This window comes from Panthera onca, chromosome F1, assembly GCF_046562875.1.
Source record: "Panthera onca isolate mPanOnc1 chromosome F1, mPanOnc1 haplotype 2, whole genome shotgun sequence".
NCBI classification, from domain to species: Eukaryota; Metazoa; Chordata; class Mammalia; order Carnivora; family Felidae; genus Panthera; species Panthera onca.
The window spans coordinates 44,448,642-44,471,517 of NC_138355.1; the positions used below are offsets into that span (position 1 = coordinate 44,448,642).

The 22,876-nt window shown below is 50.6% G+C and overlaps 1 protein-coding gene across 2 annotated transcripts; it reads right to left on the bottom strand.

The window, feature by feature from the left end:
* Positions 1–4,706: 4,706 nt before the first annotated feature.
* CHIT1 (chitinase 1) lies at positions 4,707–21,098 on the bottom strand. 2 transcript variants are annotated; one of them, XM_078440743.2, is made up of 12 exons: positions 20,919–21,098; positions 16,929–17,001; positions 15,378–15,407; positions 12,922–13,123; positions 12,270–12,326; positions 10,773–10,938; positions 10,420–10,544; positions 9,673–9,796; positions 7,604–7,789; positions 7,173–7,286; positions 5,710–5,836; positions 4,707–5,152 (listed from the first exon to the last, which is right to left on the bottom strand). In XM_078440743.2, exons 3-12 carry the CDS (start codon positions 15,388–15,390, stop codon positions 4,917–4,919), a joined length of 1,350 nt encoding a protein of 449 aa, XP_078296869.1. In that variant the 5' UTR covers positions 15,391–15,407; positions 16,929–17,001; positions 20,919–21,098; the 3' UTR covers positions 4,707–4,916. The 2 variants fall into 2 exon arrangements, with proteins under 2 accessions (XP_078296869.1, XP_060500134.2); XM_060644151.3 differs by lacking the exons at positions 16,929–17,001; positions 20,919–21,098 and adding an exon at positions 16,501–16,627.
* Positions 21,099–22,876: the final 1,778 nt, after the last annotated feature.

Genomic DNA, 22,876 nt, shown 5'->3' on the forward strand with positions numbered 1-22,876 from the left:
CATAAGGAGTGCTCCACGGTGGTAATTCTGCACTGGACCAGGGCCTGGCCTTGGAGCAGGTGCGTGACCTGGCAAGGGGGTGCCCGGGCGGCCTCTAGCTGCTCCCCGTCAAGGGCCACTTGGGAGGGACAGATGGAAGGGAGAGACAACCAGCAACCTCCCTGACTTTATCTCAGATTAGGGCTTTTTAACCAGGGGACTGCAGGCCCCTCGACCCTTAGTGAGTTCAGCTCTCGGCCTGCTCAAGACAAAATCAGAAATGCGACGGTTCTGCGACCACTATAAGACATTGAATCAGCACTTACAAACGAGCCTCAAGAAAGCATGGAGCTGAGATGGCTTTCCTGGTGACAGCTACCATTCAAGGAACAGAGAAGTCCTGGGACACGACTCATCCAGAGAGTGGAAAGAGGGAAGCTCCCCAACTCGTTTAATGAGGCCAGCAAAACATTGATACCCTAAGTCGGTTTATTATTAACCTGGCCAGTAGCGGTGATGGCAAGGGCATCCTAGCGTGTGAGAAAGAAAACACGCAGGCCCATCTTGTTATTAATATATAAACACAAAAATGTGAAACACAGTATTGGCCAGATCCGGCGATGCACGGGAAAGATAACCCATCAGGGCCATGTTGGATTACTCCTAGGAATGCAAGATGAATGTAACAGGGGGAAAACTGATGAATGTAATTTGCTTTATGAACAGAATAAAAGCAAAAATCTATTGAAAATAAAAGCCTCCTGAAAAAATTCACAGCCTTTCTTATGGAAACTCTCAGGAAACCAAGAGTAGAAGCAAACTCCCTTAGTCTCATAGAAGACGTTTGTGAAAAACCTACGATAAATCGCATACTTAACGGTGAGATGTTGCAAACATCCCCTTTCAGGCCAGGAACAAGGTTAGATGCCCATTATCACTGCTTTTATTCACCACTGTATTGGAGGCCTCAGCTAGCACAGTCAACTAGAAAAATAAACAAAGGCATAAGGCTTGGAATGGAAGAAACAAAACTTACTTGTGTAGATAATACGATTGTCTATATAGAACACTCTGCAGAATGATCATTAAAGTTAGTAAGAGGGTTTGAAAAGTTTCCTGGACATAGCATCAGTTTCCAAATGTCAGTGATGTTATTATAGGTTAGCAACAATTAGCCAGAAAATGTAATTTAATTTAATTTTTAAAGTTTATTTATTTTGAGAGAGACAGAGACATTACAAGTGGGGGAGGGGCAGAGAGCGAATCCTAAGCAGGCTCTGCACTGTCAGCATAGAGCCTGAGGTGGGGCTGGAACCGATGAATCGTGAGATTTCTTTCTTTCTTTTTTTTTTAAGTTTACTTATTTATTTTGGGGGGGGGGGCACAAGGGGGACAGGGAGAGGCGGAGAGAGAGAATCCCAAGCAGGCTCTGTGCTGTCAGTGTAGAGCCTGATGTGGGATTTGATCCCACGAATCAGAGGATCATGACCTGAGCTGAAATCAAGATTCAGATTCAGATACTTAACCGACGACTAAGCCTCCCAGATGCCCTGTTTTTTTGTTTTTGTTTTTTTTTAATTTAAGTAATCTCTGCAACCAGCGTGGGGCTTGAACTTACAACCCTATGATCAAGAGTCACATGCTTTTCTGTCTGAGCCAGCCAGACGCCCCTAGAAGAAGACTTCTTAAACAAAATGCAGGAAGCACAAACCATAAGGGATAGGACTGGCAAAGGTAACTACATTAAACAATACTCAAAAAACGAAAAGCCACACCTCAAACTGGGGAAAGATATGGTCAAACCTACATCAAAGATCTGTGTTCAGAATATGTAAAGAACTGTTACATTTCAATAAGAAAGAGACAACACAATAGAAACATGGGCAAGCGACACAACAGATTATTCACAAAAGAACAAACACAAATAGCTTGTAGACGTAAGAAGATGCTGAAATGTAAGTAATTAAGGCAATGTGAGTTTAAACTCGAGTGAGATGCCATTTTTACACCTCACAGATCAGCATAAAGTAGGGCGTAGGAATGGTGAGGAAGGGGTTCACTAGGTGCAATGGTAGGGAGTAGTTGTATGTCCACTTTGGGAAAACCTCTGCCCACACCTAGGAAAGTTGAACTCGCATGTGTCCCAAATTGTACACATGGGTACCAATAGACAGGCTCAAAAGTGTTTGTAGCAATGTGGTCCACGTTAGCCCCAAACTGGAAACAACACCCGTGTGTCCTGATAGCAGAAAGAAGAGATTGTGGCATGGCATGTGGTAGAAAATTATGCAGCAGTGAATAGGGTGAGCTCTGGCTAAGTGAAGATAAGAAGTGAGCCAGAGAAAGCACCACACAGTACGTTTCTATTTCTATAAGGTTCAAAATAGTCTAGAATAAACAACTTCTAGTCTAGGAATAGACGCACAGTTGATAAAGCTATAAGAAGACGAGGGAATGAATAATCGAAATCGAGATAGAAGGGTGTAGGATTAGGGAGAAGCGCATCAGTAGTTTTGAAGGTACTGGTAATGTTCTGTTTCCTTACCTGGGTGACAGACTCATGGGAGATACTGAGCATACATATTTGAAACACTCTTTGGTCTATATGCTAGATTTCAAAATTAAACCACAATAAAAACAATAGAGTTTCACTGCTCACGTAGGGTGTGGTACATTTGGAAGTGGATACCTGTGGAGGTGTACCAGGAGAGCTTGGTCCCAGTTGGGAGAAGGGATGGGGCTTAACTGTTTGCCTGGGTTCCGGCAGGTGTGTTAGACATGGTGGTGAACGCTATGAACGTCCTCAGAGAGAAGGTCGGAGGGACCTGTCCTTCGTGGGGCTAAGAGTGGTCATCGCTGTTAGGGAGAGCGGCCAGACATTCGTGGGTTAAGCCACCAAGACATGAGTGACACAAAAATCCTTTTCAAACGCTATTACTCAAAGCTGATCCCCCCAACAACTCAAGCAGCATTTGCACCTGACTCGAAAGGCCGGCTCTGTACAGGGGTGCGTCCCCTAGTCTATAAGCGGATTGTGTGGGGCTGGTGGGGCGGTCTGATAGGTCAAGGGAGAAAGTTTAGTTTAAAAGTAGTATTTGCTTTGGGGCTGGGGCTCAAACCTCAAACATCACAGGGGTGATGACAGACTATGGGAGGTTTCTCATGAGAAGCCAGCATGGCTGAGCAAGGTGGTCTGGGGACCCGGCCACCAAACTGGGGTGGGATGAAAGGAAATGAGACCAAGAGATGAGGCTGGGGCCTAATGCAGGGCTTTGACTCTATGCTGATGATGGAGACTTGACTCTCTGTTCGCCAGAAGCTGTTGGCAGCTCTTAAGTAAGGGAAGTGTTAGGATTTGATCCAAAATTTAGAAACGTTGAGCTGGGGGCTAGATGGAGGTTGGCCTGGACAAGGGAGGGGCAGGAGGCAGGGTGACAAGTGGCACTGGCCTGAGCCGACACAGGGACCCTGGGTTTGGAGAAGATCAGAGAGAAGCCCTGCTTAAAACTGTCCTCAACATGAAGGTAGCACCAATGTCACAGTGACGATGTAGGGGGACTTGGGCTGTTTGGGGACCCATAAATTCTGCTACAAGGAGACTCTCTGCTAGATTCTTGACTTAACCAGCCCGCAGAAGGTAAAGAAAGGACAGAGATGGGAAGAGGGAGGGAAGAGTGAGTTCTGATCATGATGACGAGGCTTAACTCCACCCAACAGATGAGGTGATGAGGTTCTGTTTCTTGGCCTCAAGTCACACCGCTAGCAGGTGACAGAGCCAGAAGCCAGCTCTGCACCCCCCAAAAGGAAACCGCCACCCTGGATGCCATTCTGAGCAGTTAGGAGGCTCTTGTCAGGCCTGGATGTGGCGCGTCCCCTTCGAGTTGAGACCTCAAAGGAAGGGCATGTGTGGTGAGCAGACCTGTGCTCGGGGCCGAAGAAGAACAGATTTGTAAAGGCCCAAGGACAGGCGGGGCGTAGAAGCGGGGAGGTCATTTTTATGGGGATCTGGTACTGGCTGTACTAGGGTGAAGGGCCAGGTCACCTCCTCTCTCCTACATGTCCCCATCTCCTGCTGCCTGCTTGAGTCCCACCCCAAAACCCAGCTTGGGTGAGTGCATGGCAAGATGGACCATTAGGTTACGTGCAGATTTTCTTCCAATGGAACGACCAGGCTTCACCCCAAAGCTGCAGGGACCATTTGCATTGCTCGGTTATCCGGGATACTGTGTGTGCAACGTGGCCCATTTAGGACTCAGTTCTGGACTCGGAACTGGGTTAGTTAGCCTTCTGTTTAAATACCTGTAAAATGAGGATAATAATTGTCCCTCCTTTGTCTGGCATATAGGAGCAGTAGGTGATAGAAGGCCTAAAACAGGATTTATCTCAAAGGGAGCCCTGAATACCTACCTGGGGTTTGGATTCTTATTTTAATGCTGGGTGGCCATTGCGGAGCCCTAAGGCAAGGAAAAGCTCTTTTCTGCTGCCATCTAGTGTGAATCTTGGGAATAACACCCGAGTGGAGGCCAGCAGGAAACGCTCTCCAGCGAGGTCACCAGTGCCTTGAGAGCTGCCCACTGGAATGTGGGCACCCCGAAGGGCCTGCCTTCCAGCCTGGCTCAGACCTATGCATGCCTCAGGCCACCCTTGCCTCTTGGCTTCCCCACCTTCCCAGTTTTGAACTGACAGTGTGCTTAGAGAGGTTCTGTAAGTCACCACACCCGGGGACCGTGGGGAGCAAACCATAGATTTATTTTGCAAGTAAAAGGTCCAGAAGGACCATAGGAAAAGGAACTCAAGGCTGAGAGCAGAAAGCTTGGATACAGAAAAGCCACAGGGAGGTCTCTAGGATTGGAGCCCCCAGGGAGAGCTGCAGAGGCAGACTGTGGAGTGACCCCAGCGCCTGGCCCGGTGGCTGGGGCTGCAGGGGCCCTGGGCACTCAACTCCAAGAGCAGCATTTGCAGGAGGAGCTGAACACCAGGCTCGCTGGGCAGCTTTGCTGGAAGAGCCGCCCCCCTGCACAGCTATAGTAGCTGGACTGGTCCCCAGGGTTGGGGTAGAGCCCGTCAGCTTTGCCCCGGCAGAAGGTGTCTTGTTCGAGGCTGGGGACACGCTCAGGTTCAGAAGGCTGGTCTGGTGCGGGGACTTCAGGTCCTGGCGGGCCTAAAGGAAGACCTGGGGAGACAGCGAACATTCAGCCAAGCCTCCCCCAAGAGATCCCAAACCTACAGGCCAAGCACACGGGCAACCACCACAGGCAGGCCGTGGCTCGATACCTCACCACTCCCCCCACCCAAAGGCAGAGCACAGCCAGGTGCCCCACAGCCACACTTAGGCTGCAGCGCAGCTCAACAGAAAACACGGGGGTGCCAGTGGCCATCTATCATCTGCAAAGACCAGCCACACACTGGCGAGGGCCTCCGGGGGTCTTGCGCTGCAGGTGAGCGCAGGCTTTCTCGTTGAAAAGAGAGGAGCAAAGCTGCAGCTCCCTGGCTGAGGGCCGCCAGAGGCAAGCCCTGGACAGGCGTTGCTGCCGTCAGAAAGGGGAAGAAGGGCCTGAAAAGAGAATGGCTTCCAAAGTTTCCTTGGCCCCTGGGGGTGCATGAAATTTGGGAAATCACAGGATTGGAATAAGCGTATTTCCCCAGAAGGAGCCAGGACCTGTAGTTCAGGGAGGGGGTGTTCCTACGCTACCCGCGAATTCCGCCTCTGGTCCCTGGCCCCTTACTCACTCAGCTCCAGCTGCAGTGCCTTGATGAGGGGATATGGGCCCTGGTTACAGAAGAAGCCAGCGAAGTCGTCCATGTCCAGCGCCCACACCATGGCGCCACCCAGTCCCTTCTGCTTCAGGTAGCTGGCCTGTGCATAAGGAGCAAGGCGCAGGTGGAGGGACCCGGGGGAACCCGGCCCGGCCTGTCCCAGAACCCGCTTCCTCATCTAGATAGGGCTCTTTTTCCAGCACCCCCAGGTCGTGAGTGGTCAAGGCTTCTGGACACAGCCCGGGGCGGGAAGCCTAAGCGACTGAGTCCTGATCCCTCTGGAATCCGCCCGTCTCAACAGGAGCATGGCCTGGGTGAGGGTGAGGGAGGGGGTTTGGGGAGTGGATGGGCACGTGAACTTCCCTAGGTCGCAAGCTTTGACAACTCCGTCTTTTCTGTGCTGGGCTGCTGTATTTGGGGGCACGGCCTGCGGGTTGTGATGAGTCCAGTTCCCCTAGGGATGACAAAGCTTCCCCAGAGATCTGAACAATTTCCTGTCTTTAAGTCTTTGTCCTCCCCGAGGGCCTTCTTTCCTCCACCAGATCCCTGAGGTTTCCCCAGTGAATGGCTGTGTGTTCCCGCAAGTGGGTTTCCCCGTCCCCTAAGCCTAACACGCCATGCGGGGAGTTGGAGAGTAGGGCTGGTCTGGAGCCCTTGCTGGCCCCAGTCTCCCATTCTGGCTACTTCCCCTCCAGCGGTGAGGGCCGACAGCTTGTTTTCGGAGTCCAGCCTGGCCTCTCCTCCCCACATGTCTTTGCTTCTCAGTTTCCTCGCCCTTCTGTTTTCAGACCTTCTCGAAGACCCTTCCACCGTGATCCCTTCTCCCATCTCCCCGCCGCCAGGATCACACTCCCTTCGCAATTCTCCCAGAGCGCTTTGTCTACACCTCTAGAGGGACCGGCCACTGTCTGCCCTGCATCACAGCTGACGTGAGATGTCCGGATAGACAAACCAGAGCAGGTGCCTCTGCAGGAGTTCGTGATCTCATGGGGGAGAGAGGCATGGAAACACACAAATACACTTGTTTTGAGCCGCTGATACTGGGCAGGAGTGGGGAGTCATATAAGTAAATCAAAAGGTCTGTAATCTGAGCATGCACAAATGTTGTCATTGAGCTGAATAAAATGATATATCTCACTGTATGTATTTCTCCTCTTCATATATCTGTAGAATTTGTATTTTATTAAATGCAAACATATATATATATGTAATAAAATACAAATTCTTTCAAGAGTGGTACTTAACGTAGGGCAATTTTTTGTGATCATGCCTTTTCTTAATCAATAGTTGGTAAAAATACAAAATGCTATCACACGAAGACTTGTGAAATATTTCAGAGGAGATTCCTCTTTGGAGAGGGTCTGGATGCCATCATTCAAAGTTATTGACCTGGACCCATCCAGGACCACCCCCCTCCCAGCAGGGCTGGGCCTCACCTTGGTTTTGAAGCTCTCCACATCATCAAAGCCCACCCACTGGTTGCCCTTGAAGGCATAGGGCACCTTCTGGTCCATGATTCTGGGCTTAGTGGCCCCCTTCCAGGAGCAGACCTGTTAGGAGCAGAGGGCAGAGCTGGGGCAGAGGCAGGGGGCACCACAGACATCTGTGCCTCTTTGCCCAGAGGAGACTAGAGATTGGAAAATTCCTATCTGAGGAAGTCTGGAGAACGTAGGAGGTTCTAGATTGAGTGACCTAGAACCCTGGATTCAATGAGGCACTGGGGTTTAAGGATAATCCAAGATGGCATAAAGGGGTTGGGCTTCACTTGGCCAGAATTTGCTGCTCTTGGCATCCTCACTCAGAAACTATGGGAGTAGGAGCACCCCCCACCCCAGCCCATACTCAGGGCCCCGTGGGGTTTTCCCACCTCATAGTAAGCCAGCAGCCCTCCCTCTTTGGTGAAGGGGCCAGGGGTTCCAGGCCCCGTGGCTGGGGCCCCCACTCCAGTGTTTGATGGGGAGGCCATGGTGAAGGATCGTCCATAGGCAGGCATGCCAAGGATCAGTTTGTTGGCAGGGGTCCCCTTCTGCACCCAGAGTTGCACGGCAAAGTCCTGGTGATGGAGAAGGAGGGGCAGGGTTAATTTACTTTGCCTTCGGCCTGGTTCTGGTCATCTAAGGCTGCGGGCTTCCGATGGGCTTTAGTGTTCCAAGACCGTCCTGTCTTCTTTAGGTCTTGTCTTAGACCCTCGACCCCAGACAACCATTGGAGTCAGACAACCATTCACGGGGCAAATATTTATTGATGGCCCATTGTGGCCAGGCTCTATGCTTGGGATACCTCAGTGAGCAAAGCGCCCGAGATCCCTTCCTTACTCAACAACTTAACCTTGCTGAGCCTCGGGCTTCCTGTGTGTAAAATGGAAATGGCAAGAACTAATGGATAGAAATGGCAAGAACTAAAAGATGTAATGCATGTGGAAGGCCCAGCATAGTGCAGTAAAGGAAAGCTGAGATCATGCTCATCATACGCATTATTGTTGTTCTAGGTCTCACCCAGAGTACAAGAGCAGGGAATGGGGTCCGTTTTATTTATCTCTGTATCCCTCGTGCCTCGAACAATGCCTGACACTTAGATGCTCAAATAGAAAGAACAAATGACTACACGGCTGCCTCATTTGCCTCTGAACGGGACCGACCCCATCGTGTATTACTTCACGTAACACCCCCAGCCTGTGACATGAGGAGGTACCCAGCACACGTATGTGAAATAAATGAATAATGAAGATTCTCCCCTTAAGCCAGGATTACAGGCTCACTTCCCCCAGGAAGCCACTCTGTTCAAGTACAAGTCCTCCTGTTACTCTGCACCCTCTTAGCACTTAAGTCAGGAACACTTTTCACTACGTGTATTCGTATTTATTTCTTTTTGTTGGTCTACATGATTTATCTCTGATCAGATGGGAGCTTATTCAAAGGCAGAGGTCAAGGCCCCCTGCTCAGCTCTATGGCACCTTGTGTAAGTTCAGAAAAGTCCCCCTCTGGCCGGAGGCAGTCCCGGGCACACAGTATAGAGAGTAGAAGGTCTCCTTGTAAGAAGAGAAAGGCCTCCCTCCCCCTGCGTGGATCCAGAGCATACAGCTGGGGGAACAGGGTGCTGGTGGGATTTCGGGGCCCTCACCTGTCAGCTGAATGTCTTTGGGTGTCGAGCTGCCGAGCTGGGCTGGCTTCCCCCAGGACCCATACAGTTTTCCTGATGGGGGTGGAGGGGTCTGGGCTCTGTGTGAATTATGGATTCCTGACTCAAGCACTCAGAGATGGCTCCCTTATTTGTGAAAGAGCCACAGAAGCTTAGATTGTTCTACCCTAGCCGATGCACCAAGACGTGGGCTCCCCCAAATTAAAAAGCACTTTAATTTAGGGCTGTTTTGGTTTGTTTTAAAAGAAGAAATAATATGGTTGTTCTTAACTTTCAAAGTGTCGAGTGGGCTTATAAAAACCCTCCAGGTTGCTTGGCGAGGGCAAGTTGGGCAGGAAACCACCACTCACCCCAGTCTGAAACCCAACCTGCCCTTTCCACGTGCTGGGGTAGGGGGTGGAGGCGGCTCGTCACTGAAGGTGAATCAGTGACAAGGAGTGAATGGTCACCCATTGTTTTGAAGGAAATGGGGTAGAGGAGGTGAAGGAAGCAAGAGGTCATTTTTGCTGGACATTCAAGCTCAAAGACGGCTTCCCAAGTAGCCACTGCATTATTTGATGTCATTCAGTTGGTTTGCTGTGTGGAACATCAGCCAGGAGGCTACAGAGAAGTAAGGCTTCCCCTCAGCACTGGCACAGGACAGGAAATAAACAAGCAAAGAAAGGAAAAGTCCGGGCTCCTCTGTGCCCTGCTTGGTTATCCTGCCTTTCTTTTCCACTAGGGCCTCGAGGCTCAAAAGAGGCCACCTGACAGGACCTGCGGATGGGGGGGTCCCGCCTCACCTCTGCAGCCACTCACCACGTTGAGTTCAGCCGCTGCCCCGCTCTCTCCCTGCCTCTTGTAGAGGGGGCTGTTATGTCCTGTGGTCTTCTCATAAGAGCCATGGAAGTCGTAGGCCATAAGGCTGATGAAATCCAGGCTCCTGCAGGAGACAAGGAGAGAGGGGTGACAGGCTAGTGAGCAGTCCCTCCCTGCTCCCGCCTGTCCTCAGTGTGTGGCCTGGGAAGGGCCCTCGAGGTAAGAGGCAGCGGTGCAGGCTCCCGCCTGGTCCTGGGAGAGGGGATTAGACAGCACTCCCTAGCTCCCCCCTCGTACTCTTACCGTTTGGGAGGGAAATCTAGCTCAGTGTTGTTAAAACTTTCGTGTGCATGTGAATCACCCGGGAAAGCCATTAAAGCGCGGGCTCTAATTTTAGGAGGCCTGGGGTAGGGCCGGAGATTCCGCATTTCTAACGCTCAACACCTTGGGGTGCAGAGAGCCAGACGACTTGTCCTCTTGGTTTCACTCTTGCGCTCCCAGGGTGCTTGATGTTAAGACCGAGTTCCCAAGGAAAAGGGCAAGGATTCCAAAAGAGAGACTCCAGGACACTGGAGTAAGCAGACAGCGTGAGCAAATCCTTCCTGGATCTGCTGGTGGAGGGGTAGGGCTTTCCCCAGACGGTACCTTGCAGGTGACCATCTGCTCTAGTCCTGAGGCGACTCAGCCCGACCTCGGTCTCTCCCACCTCAGAGAACACACGTTCCACGCCATCAGCCTGAGACTCACTGAGCAATTTTGTCCACCTCGTATCCAGCCTCTATGTTCTTTCTCCCGGCCGGGACGGCTGCGCTCAGAAGGAGGCGTTCCTTCCCTGACGTCTGGGCTTCCCGCTGGAAGGCAGCGGCCAGGTCCTGCAGAGGTGGCTCACAGTGAATACAAAGGCAGGGGCCAGGCTGGCCCCTGTGGGCCCCAAGCAGATGTTCACTCTCAGGAGTCTGAAAACTGACCGCAGGGCTCGTCTGGGCTCTGCACATACCCGAAGCAACAGACCTTGGGGACAGAACAGCACCGGCCTGTCCGGTGAGGCCACCAATCTGGGTTCCCCCGCCCCAGGCCAACTGGGTGACCGCCAACCATACCTGCACCAGGGCTGTGAAGCGCTGCTTGTCCGAAGGAGGGCTCCCCCGGCTCCCTGGGTACTCCCAGTCAAGGTCAAGGCCATCAAAATCATATTTGCGCAGAAACTTAACGGCTGAGTTGACGAAGGTCTGACGGTTGTTGGCTGTAGCCACCATATCTGTGAATCTGCGAGGTGACGAAGGGCAGTATGGGCCTGTCTTGCTGACAGGAGGCCACTCTCTCCCTCACAGGCAGACGAGAAACTACGCAGGATATTTGTGCTTGGCTGTTCAGGCCAGGAGGATGCTGGGAGGGCTGCTTCAGATGCTGCTGGGATATTTGCTGTTGACTTACCAGCCAGGCCTAAGGAAAGGGACCATCTAGAAGGGTGTCCGGCCCCCAGGGCACAGTGACTTGCCAGGAGCTCTGCCTCCCCAAACTCCCTCCACACGCCTACTGCCTTGTCCCTGCTCAGGGAATTGTGGTCCCCTGAATCAGAGCCGGCTGTCACCCGAGGGTAGAGGTTTAGAAAGGAGGGAACAGTTTCTAATATGAGCACAAAGGGAAGTAGAAGGAGCTGAGTAACCTGGAAACCTGCTGCTTTCGTTCTCTGGTGGGTCAATGTGGTCATTTTCTTCAAACTCACACTTGTAAAATGCTTTGTGCCATCACTAGTCTGGAGCCCCTTAAAATCCCAAGCTGCCCCAGGAACCCCCTCCCCACATCTCCTGATTCCCAAGATCCCTATAAGTGTCTCGAGGTATTTATAGAGGGATCCTACTTTAATTGGTTTTCTATTCATTTACTGATTTAATTAATAGCAGCGCTTAAGTGGGGTCCATGTGCCTGGGAACCCCAGGCTAAGAATCCCCTCATTCCAATAAAAGATTGGGGAAGGTGGGTCATAAATTGTATCAGGTTTTCAAAAGGGCTCATGATCCAAAAAGTGTTAGAAAGAGTAGCTTAGAACTTTGGGAACCATATATTGTGGACTTTCTAGGAAAAGTCTAGTTTCATATGTCCCATTCCATCATCTGCCGAATTCCTCAAAAACGTCCTAGTCCTCAAAAATGCCCACAGTTTGGCATCCGAGCTCATTCTCACAGACTGCCTTTGACACCCAGGAGTGGAACAAAAATTCTCAAACAAGATATCCTGTCTCAGAGCTCAGGAAATATCGTCACTGTATGTTGTCTGAGGTTAGTTGGGACTCTCCCTGTACCCATTTCATGGAGGAAGACACTGAGGCCTGGAAAGAGGCCAGGATCTCTCCTGTGCTCCCGGCAAGACCGGATGTGTAACAGTCAGAGCTAAGCCCCCTCCCCAACCCTCCCGATGAGGCACCACGAGCCCAGGAGGAAGGTCAGCCCCCAGAGTCCAGGCCGCCCTCCTGATCCCCCACCCTGACTATATTCCACCTGGCCTGATTCCCAGAACCCACTGGCCGGGTTCTCTCTTGCCAGTGAGTCAGGTCACCACCCAGTGGCTCTGCCATACAGGTGCCGTGGCCAACTCACTTCTGAGTGCCAAAGTTCCAGCCCCCGATGGAAAGCAGTGTCTTCAGCTTGGGATTCCTGGGAAAGATAAGACAAATGCCAGAATTTGCAGGTTTTAATGCCCAGCCAGTTCCCCAGGCTCACCTCACTGACTGGGAAAGCAAGGGCTTGTGGGTGCCCTGATGGGCACTGATGGGGTGGGGGGGAAGGTGTAAGTCCCTATGCATAGATCCTGGGTGAGGGGAGCTCTAGATTGGGAAAGAAACAGCATGCTCTTGTCTTCAGGGGCCTCCTATCTGGCTGGGGAGACATACACATGAAGAACTCAGGAAGAGAGATCAGGGCGTATCCGCAGAGAGGCTTTGTCAAGAGGGTGATAACACGGGAGCTGAAAAAACGCATAGATTGTAGGAGGAAGAAGGGCATACATTCCCAGCAGAGAAAACAGTTTCCCAAGCCAGATCCCACCTAGACCTAAATGGAAGGGCCCTTAAGGAGTCCCTATCTACCCCTACTCCTCCCGTATAAGCACAGGCAAGCCCAGAGAGGTGATGTGACTTGCCCAAAGCCACACAGCAGGTCTGTAGCAGGATTGCAGTGCTGGGGAAGGTTTTTGGCTCTGGAAAGAGGTTCCTGCCTCCACCAACCCCCATCCCCGTCCAGTGCAACTCACATCTTCTTCAGGCCGTTGAACTCCTGGTAGAAAACCTCATCATCCCACTCTATGGAGCTGAGCTGGTGATTGGTCATGCCCGCAAAGGCATAGATGAGGTGGGTGCACAGATTGGGGTTCACATCCTTGGGCAAGAAGCGAGCAGCTCCCTGTCTGTACTGGGCCCAGTTGGTGAAGTAGCAGACCAGCTTTGCAGCAGAGCCTGGCCATTAGGGACCAAGAAAAGAAATGGTGGTCAGAAGGGTCTGCTGAGGACTGACCCCCTCTACCTAATGCCAGAGGGTGTTAAACATGACACTTGATCGGCTGACAGCGGAGAGGCAGGACTTTCAACATGTTGCTTGGAATACTTCAGAATGTTCATTAAAATGCAAATACAGGGGCGCCTGGCTGGCTCAGTCGGTTAAGCGTCCGACTTCAGCTCAGGTCGTGATCTCGCAGTTTGTGAGTTCGAGCCCCGCATCGGGCTCTCTGCTGACAGCTCAGAGCCTGGAGCCTGCTTCAGATTCTGTGTCTCCCTCTCTCTTTGCTCCTCTCCTGCTCATGCTCTGTCTCTCTCTGTCTCACAAATAAATAAAAACATTCAAAAAAAATTTTTTTAAATTAAATGCAAATACTTAAGAGGTCCCAGTTATAAGCCTGAGTTTGTGGTTTAGTCTTGCTTTAAATATTTTACATTTTCTTGTTATCTCTTTTTTTTTTTTAATTTTTTTTAAATGTTTATTTATTTTTGAGACAGAGAGAGACAGAGCATGAACGGGGGAGGGTCAGAGAGAGAGGGAGACACAGAATCTGAAACAGGCTCCAGGCTCTGAGCTGTCAGCACAGAGCCTGACGCGGGGCTCAAACTCACGGACCGTGAGATCATGACCTGAGCCGAAGTCGGACGCCCAACCGACTGAGCCACCCAGGCGCCCCTCTTGTTATCTCTTATAGAGAATCTATGTTTATGAATATTGCTGATAAGGTCCTAATAAAGAGCTTGTTTTAGCTAGGAAAAGGCAGCTTGTTTCTGGAGTCCTCAGAAAGTTTGGGGACTTTCGTTGGGTGGGTGGGTGGGTGGGGATGTCTGTTCCCAGGGGGTTGATCTAGCGGCAAGGGCCTCCACTGAGGTCGGTGCTATGTTAGGTTGACAAGATAACCAGAAAGCAAGAATGCTGGTTTTTACTCCTGTATCTGCCAGAAATGTACTTTGGGCCAATTGCCCCTTCAGCCCTGGCCCAGGGTCCCCATCTGAAAATGATTGTGTGGTTTCTGAGGGCTCTTCTAGAACTTGTCATCTGTGAGGGTATGGTTTGCACAAGCCAACATTTTATGCCAAGGACTTGGCAGAATGGGGAGTTTGTACTGGAGCACATCTATGGCCAGTGTCTAGACTCTAGGACTTCTTTTTGTCCCAACAGGGTCTCTCCACAGTCCCCCCCAGCCTCCATTTGGCCACTGAGAGATCAGGGGAGGGGAAGAAGGTGCAAAATGGCCACAGGAGGCTGTGTGGGAACCCAGCACATGAAGGACTATCTGGGACCCCCTGGGCAGATCGGTGGCTCCCGAAGGGGAAGCTGGAGTTCTTGGGTCATCACTGGCTCTAGCCAGAGGCCACTTAGGAGTAGAACTTGCCAGAACTTGCCACTGGGGGCTGAGAGTACAGCCTGTAGTGATACAGGAGGAGGGTTGGTGAACTCCCCAAAGCAAAGGGTTAACCTAGGGAACACATCGTAGGACCATCTAGGAAGAAGCCTGGAGTCTCTTCTTACATCATATCCTGTCGTATCATATCAAATATCCTGCGGTGCCCGGGTGCCTCATTCGGTTGGGCCACTGACTTGATTTTGGCTCAGGTCATGATCTCATGGTTCGTGAGGTCGAGCCTCACATTTGGCTCTGTGCTGACAACAGAGAGCCTACTTGGGATTCTCTCTCTCCCTCTTTCTCTGCCCCTCCCCTGCTTGTGCTCTCTCTCTCTCTCTCAAATAAATTAAAAAAATAAAACGTTAAAAAAAACGTTATGCATGGATTTTTGTACTATAGGGGCAATGAAGTACGGTGGTTAAGAACAGGGTCTCTGGAATTTTCATGCCTGGCTTGAAATCCCAACTCTGCTGCTCTGTAGCCAGGCAATTCAGCTTCCTCCTCCATACCATGACAACGACCATCATTCCTACCTCAAAGGACTGTTGTCCTTCCCCCAGGGAAGGCGCCGAGGGAATCCACGGCTACCCTCAAGAAAGGCACCCCTTATGGGGGCACCTGGGTGGCTTAGTCGGTTAGGAGTCCAGCTTTTGATTTCGGCTCCGTTCACGATCTCACGGTTCGTGGGTTTGAGCCCCGCGTCAGGCTCTGTGCCGACAGAAAGGAGCCCTCGTGGGATTCTCCGTCTCCCTCTCTCTCTGCCTCTCTCTCTCTCTCTTTCAAAAATAAAATCAACATTTAAACGACAAAGGAAAGGCACCACTTACCCCATTGGATCATCAGTAGAACTATCAAACCTGTAACAGCACAGGAGAGAAGGCAGAGGTTACGAAGTTATTTGCATTTTTCTGGGCCTTGTATGCCTATTGAAACACAGTGGGTAGAGGTGGTCAGAGGGGGGTAGACCCAGGATGGCTTCCCGCAAATCAACCTTCCTCTGTCCAAAAGGGGCCCAGGAGGGCACTGTGTCCATCCCTTCACCCCCAGGCCAGACGGCAGGGGCCCCTCCCTGGCCTAGACTAGTCCTAGAGCTGATGGAAGTTTCCGTGAGTTGAGGTTGTCCCTCCCTAGAGCGCCAGTGGAGGACGGTGTGTATTGAGAAAGATCTAGGAAAACCACTAACTTGTGAGGTTTTCAGAGAGAAAGTTCCCCTTTTCGAGCAGGCAGGAAACCTGGGGCTGTCCTGGGGCTGGAAAGAGCCAATTTGGAAGGGTTAGGCCAGAGATCCCATCTCTCAGGGAGGCCTCTGTGCCTCTGCTTACAGCCAGTATTTACCACATTCTGTGGCTTTCCCGCCACGCCTCACAGGAGGTTAGCTGAGTTCCCAACATGCTTGGAGACCTAGGCTCGGCAGGACTCCTTTAAAAAGATTTATTTCACCTTTCTGATGACCTTGAATTTTCCCATTCACCTAATAAAGCCTTGCAAGGGCTTGCAAGGGCAAGAGAACTTGCAAGGGCACCCAAGGTCGTGGCCCCCAGGCTGCCCGCTTTCTTGCAAGACAACCAGCATGGGGCTGGGGAAGCTGCTGGCAGGGGGCATCTCTTGCATGAGGACCAAAAGCAGAAGCCTAAGAACGTGGGAAAGACAAAACCACCCACCGCAGTGGTGTTCACCGACTCTGGGCTTCCAGGACCCAGAGGGGGCGAGGGGGCACAGGAAAAGTCCATTTCAGCCTGTTGAGAAAAGCCTTTCCTTGTAACACAAAGGCTCTTGAATTGAAAGAGCCAAAGGGGGCCCACAGGAATAGAGGCAGAGGAAGGAATAGGATGGCTCTCTGAGGTTCTCCTGATGCTTCGGTACCCTCCCAAACAGCACCACGAGGCAGAAGCCACCTCCCTGCCTTACAGCCCCCAGGGCCCCGCCCACTGTCCCTGACGGCCTACTCACCTGCCCGGGCCATGGACCATGCCATGGCGCTGGCTCGGCACCAGTCTCCAGCCTGTGCAACCGACTCTCTAGACCCTGCTCTCCTTTTATCAGGCTGCCCCGTTCCATCCTAGCCCGGAGTGGTGAAATCAGGGGGTGGCAGAGGCGGGCGAGAGGGGTTGAGGTGGGGCGCGCAGGGCTAGGTCACACAGCGTGGGTTGGGCAAACCTGACACAATGGCCTTTAGCAATTCTTGGTTTTCTGGAACAATGGCGGTGGGTAAACCGGGCCCTTAACATGACCAAATCGGGAGGCAAAGAGAGGGAAGCAGGAAGTGTTTCTAAGCCTCCTGCTGGACAAGGAGGGTTCTGATTTCCTTGGAGTCAGTTGGTGAAGACCTATGAGTGATCTATAATTTACTGGGCTCTGGAGGAAGAGGGATGACTCACAAGTCAGGGGAACTGGACTCCAGACCAGCCTGCTCGCTTGTTTCTTCACCGCCCCCTCTGGAATCCACGTGCCCTCTCTGTAAGACGATGGGGTTGCAAATGTAATATATATTTCATAAAAGTCAAATTTCATCACTATCCACATGACGCATATGGACACAATGGATGTATTTTATATCCATCGATTGAGAAAAGTACATAACGGCAAATAGCAAGGATGAGCTTAGTAGTAGTTTTAAATGCCTTTGGTTTTTTGCCTTTTTTTTTTTTTTTTTAACTAAGTTCCACACCCAGCCTGGGGCTTGAACACATGACCTGGAGATCAAGAGTCATACGCTCCACCAACTGAGTCAGACGGGTGCCCCTTAAATGCCCTGTTTCTTACAAGTCATAGGGAGCTGTATTAGTTTCCTACGGCTGTTGTAACATATTCCCACAAACTGGGGGGGCTTAAAATGACAGAAACTCATTCTCTCTCAGTTCTGGAGGCCAGAAGTCTGAAATCAAGGTGTTGGCAAGGCCATCTGTCCTCTGAAGTTTCTAAGGAGGAATCTTTCCTTGTGCCTTCCAGCCTCCGAAGGCTCCTGGTATTCTTTGGCTTGTGGTGACATTAAGTCAATCTCTGTCTCATGGTCTTTCCCCTGTGTCTCAGTGTTTTCTGTTGCCTCTTAATAAGACAATTTTTACTGGATTTAGGGCCCACCTTAATCCAGGATGATCTCATCTTGAGATTCTTACCTCAGTTACATCTGCAAAGACCCTTATGCCAAATAAGGTCACATTCTGAGATTCTGGGTGGAGATATCTTGTGGGGGGGCGGGGTGGGGAGGAGTACCATACAACCCACTCTGGGACCTAACCATGTTCACGTTACTTATTCTGTCTGCAGACAAAGTCTGGTGTGTGCATGAACTCCAGGGTCCCAGGCAAAACTTGGCAGCTTTTAGATGATCTGATCTTTGGTCCTTGACCATGGATCTTTGGTCCATCGAGTGGCCTGGATGGCTGAGTGCGAACATTCTGGGGCAACAGGCTCTGAGGTCAGTTTGCCTGGATTTGAATCCCAGCTCTGCCATTTACTATCTGTGCAACGTCGAGCAAGTTCCTTAACTTCTCTGAGTTCCAGTTTCTTCATCTGTAAAATGAAATGCCCAGAGAATTGTTGTAAAGGTGCTACATGTTGGTAGTTATTATTCCTGGTTCTGCCCAGTCTCTGTGTGTGTCAGAGATCTGAGGGTGGGACCCCCATGCCCAGTGCCCCCGGGCCCTGTGTCCTTGCTTTCTCTGTAGCAGCTCTGGCCCCTTGTTTTGGTCATTTCTGTTCCCTTCATATGGGGGTCCTGCAAAGGAGTCTGCTCAGGGTCACCTGAGATCTACAGAGGTGCCTCAGCTCCGGGGATGTGAACGAGAAGGGGAGGGGGAATGTGGGAGTAAAGATTGCTTCACCAGAGAGGCCGGTTGCCTCCTTCACTTGCCTGCCACCCCCATACACGTACACATGTCAGCTTTGAGATTTTCTGACTCAGCTTCCTGTCCCCAAGAGGACCCTGCACTGCAGAGGCCCAGGGTTCTGAGTTGCTCCAAATACTGACCTGTCCCAACTCATCTGGGGTCTCTAGGACACCCAATAGCCCAACATTAACATCACTACCTTGATTAATGCAGCTGATTCTCCTCTCCTTCCCCCTCCCCTTCCTCCTCCTCCTCCTCCTCCTCCTCCTCCTTCTCTTTCTTTTTCTTTTCTTCTCCTCCTTCTCCTTTTGATTATTATTATATTGTTTTCTTTTAATTTTTGTCCCAGACCATTTCTCCAAAGGAAAATAAGTAGAAACCTAACATATGAAATAAGATCCTCTAATTTGCTCTGCTAAAAAATCTTGTGATGGTCAGGAGATCTGACTTGTCTTTTCGATGCTAAAATCAACACCTCGTCAACATCAGCTCCCATGGGCACCCCTGTGGGGGAGAGATTTCAGTCGGGTACCCTGGCAAGCGCACATATATGCCCTATTTCCTAAAAACCAACCATAAACACCATAAACTTTGAAATGCTAAAGGTGTTGCCATTAAAATAAGTAATAAAAAAAAAAAAGCATGAAGGGTACCACCATGCTGCTCGGCATTGTCTTAAAAATTTTGGCTATTATACTAAGAAAAGGGGAAAAATACATGTGTGTGTGTGTGTGTGTGTGTGTGTGTGTGTGTGTATGATTATGATATAACTGCCAATAGTTGTAGATATGTTTGGATATCTACAAAAGCCTTCAGTTTTCTAGACTCTAAAAAAAAAAAAAATAGACCAGGAATAAAATAGAATTTGCTGGATTTAAGGTGAATATACAAAAATTAATAGCTTTTCTGTACGTTAGCAGAAACCAATTAGAAATAGAAGCAGGGGCAAATGAATCCACAGGAGTGTCAAAAGCTATAAAATACTTAGGACTAAATTGAATCACAATAAATTAGATAGTAAAATCTACAAAACCTAGTGCAGGACATAAACAAGATCCGAACATGTTCCCGCATACGGAAGCAATATCATAAAGCATGTCAGTTCTCCTCGAGTTCAAACAAAAAGATAGCAATGACCAGGGGCATACTATTCAAAACTTACTATAAACTCGTTGAGATCAAAGCATGGAACAGGCATCAGGACAGACAAACAGAGGTAGATTTGAGCATACATGGAAAACACGTTCAACAAAAGCAATGTTTCAACTGAGTAGGAAAAGGATGTTTCATCAATGTCAATGACTTAATTGTCTACCGAAATGGGAAAAAAATCAAGGTTGTACCACTTGCACCGTATATAGTAGCAAAGACAAGGGGCAGGATGAAGGGGTGCCCTGGGAGTAAAGGGGGGGTGGCCAGAACCCAGCCCGAGTAGGGGAGAAGACGGGGGAGGTGGTGCTCGAGGAGAGCTTTGAGAACTAGTAGTTTTGCAGACAGAGGGAGAACGGCAGGATGGTTCTGGCCAGATATTCACTCACGGATTTGTCTCAGACAAAACCTCCCATCAGACTGCAGGGACAGCGAGATGGTTAAAAACCCTGCATGTATCCCATCAGTTGAGAACCACTGATTGAGGACAGCAGGGTGGGGTGATCTCTGCTAAGGGGGTCTGGGTGGGAGGGCACTGGACATGCCGGCAGGAGAGGAGAGGAGAGGAGAGGGGTGCGTTGCTTTACTATCTTGGACTTCTACAATTATGTCTCAGGCCAGGTAGGGCACATTCGAGTCTGACCTGATAGGCAGATCAAAACTGCAAAATATCAAGGAATACAAAGCTGCTGCCTGGAGGTGGGGGCCTGGGGAGGAGAAGGCAGGCCCATGTCCTGTGAAGCTAGGGTTGAACCTTTCGCGGGCACCGACCCAGAACACCCGCGCCCCAATTTCTAACTCAAGTACAAAAGTCTCAGCCCCCCAGTGCAGGTGGCCCATGTCTAGAGCTGAAAGGTCCTGGTATCTTCTAATTGATAGCACACCAGCCCTTTGCTCCTTGACCCCCTCCCTCCTGGGGCAGCCTTCCCAGCCCCTCAAATCTTACAGGGATCCATCTGAGTCAGGCTTTGCCTCCTCCCCAGCCATGCTGGTCCACACCATCTCCTGTGATCTGGGAACAATTCCTTCCATCCAGAACAGGAAAGCACTCCCTGCTTGGGTGTGCTCAAGACAGAGCTGGGTGTGCCTCAGTGGATCTCCCAACCAATGACCTGAGGGGCTTTATACCCTTCGTTCCATGCCCATTGGTTTCTCCCACTCTCTCCCAGTGCCCCCCACCCAAAAACACAAATTCAAGTAAGACTGGTGCGACTGATATACAATGAAACTTCAAGATAAAGCCCCATCCCAGCCCACCCCAGAGCAGACTCCTATACAGACATTTTAGAGCCTCCTCCGGTTCACATCCATCCCGGTTGTCCGAGTTGGGGTTAGTGACAACCTCGCCAAGTCTCAGTTTCCTCATCTGCAGAATGGAGATAACACTACCTATCTTACTTGCGATGTGGATCGAGTAGATAGTGTGTGAAAGGGCTTAAAAGTGACAGAGCACCAACCAGGTCTTATGAGGAGACCATGATCACAGTGGCTGGTGTGACGCCCCTCTTCCCTTGCTGCACACAGGCACCACATCCCTGGAGCTGCCTGGGCCTCTCCCCACACGCCTCTCCATGCCTCCCAGGGCTGAGCCTGTGCTGAGCCTTCAGATGCGTCCGTTAACTGCTCCTTCCCACATTCCAGCCAGTTCTTCCCCATCACGGTAAAAGGCATCACCGTCCACCCTGTTCCTGCAGTCACATGACGCTTTCCCCCACCCTCACGTGACCAGATGCTACAAGAAGTCCTCCCTCCTCTTCCACCTCCTCCGCCACCAGCAACCACCATTAGCTCTCGCCCCATCCACTGAGGGAGCCTCATAACTGCCCTTCCTTCGTCCTTCTCTTGCCCCCTGCTCGTCATTCTCCCCACAGCAGCCCGGCCGGTCTTTGAGAAACTTAGATCAGATCCTCCTGCTAAGACCCCTCTGAACTCAGAATAAGAGAAGGGACCGTGTCTGTTTGCCTGCTACTATGCACCGACAGCCCCAGGGGCTGGTACATACAACAGGAGGCCTCAGTTAATATCTGTTGAGTGAGCTGATTGTTGGACGTTATTCCTCAGTATCCTTCAATACTCAATCAATGTCAAGTGCTCAGGAAGTAGCTGCTTGATGTGAGACATGCAAACCTCCCCTAAATATACAAATATACTTGTATGATCTAAATAGACAAATCAAATCTCCTTAATATATTAGCAGAAGCCATTCTCTCCCAAGAGTAGGTGGGGAAGGAGAAGCCAGAGAATTTGCAAACCTGACCAAAGCCGGATACAAGAGGAGGCAGAGCCGAGTTGGAGACTCCTGGGCTCTTCCCTTTCCTATCCAGGCACCTTCGGATGAGCCTGAGTCTCAGGCGACAGTAGAGCTCATGATGGCTGGCTGATGTTCCTTCAGTCATGCTGACACTCAGGTCTGGGAGTCAGGGCATCCTTTGGGGACAAAATGCACACAGAGTCCACTCTGGCCATGAAGATTGTGGCCTTGTCCGTCCAAGCGTCAGCTTGTTTCCAGATCCTGGTGGACCATAACCCAAGGGGAAGTTGCTTCTCTTACCAGTAACAGGTTTGAGCCTGAGGCGGTGGGCAGGCCATGGGTACCAGAACTGAGAGGGAAGGATGCGGTCCGGGCAGAATGGGTCAGGATGGGAAACACAGCGTACTCAGCCCCCAAGGCTCTCCCCCCACCTGTCGGGTTCAGACGCCTGACATTCCACACAGACTCCTTTCCTCCTCTTTCCTTTTCTCTTTCTTTTTCTCTCTCCCTCTCTTCTTCCATCCCTTATATATTTCTACACATAATTATTGATGTACAACAATGTCCATTACGCTCCTTGCAACATTCAAGAATGTAACATAAACCTAAAACAGGCTTAGGTGTTCCCTCTTGAGCCTGGAATTTTATATCCCATTAAAAAGGAATAAAGTGGGGCGGGGGGGGGGGGGATCCTGGGTGGCTCAGTCGGTTGGGCATCCAACTCCTGATTTCAGTTCAGGTCATGATCTCACAGTTTGTGAGTTCAAGCCCCGCATCAGGCTCTTTGCTGATGGTGCAGAGTTCTCTTGCCCTCTCTCTCTCTCTCAAAATAAATAAATAAACATTAAAAAAAAAAAGAATACAGGGAATGGTTGTCTTGCTCAGTTGGTGGTATATGTGACTCTTGACTCTTGAGCCCTATGCTGGGTGTAGTGATTACTTAAAAATAAAATCTTCCACAAAAGAAATAAAGGGCGGGGAGGGGGGGTCACCTGGGTGGCTCAGTCAGTTAAGCATTTGACTCTTGATTTTGGCTCAGGTCATGATCTCATGTTCGTGAATTTGAGCCCCAAATCACACTTCGGGCTGACATTGC

Excerpts from the sequence above, each read along its gene's own strand:
- CHIT1 (XM_060644151.3), bottom strand. The coding sequence starts at position 16,525 with ATGGCATGGTCCATGGCCCGGGCAG. Across the intron at positions 13,124-15,377 it reads TCTACTGATGATCCAATGGG|GCTCTGCTGCAAAGCTGGTC; the intron begins GTAAGTGGTGCC and ends CCTAATGGCCAG. Across the intron at positions 7,790-9,672 it reads CAGCGGCTGAACTCAACGTG|GACTTTGCCGTGCAACTCTG; the intron begins GTGAGTGGCTGC and ends CTCCATCACCAG.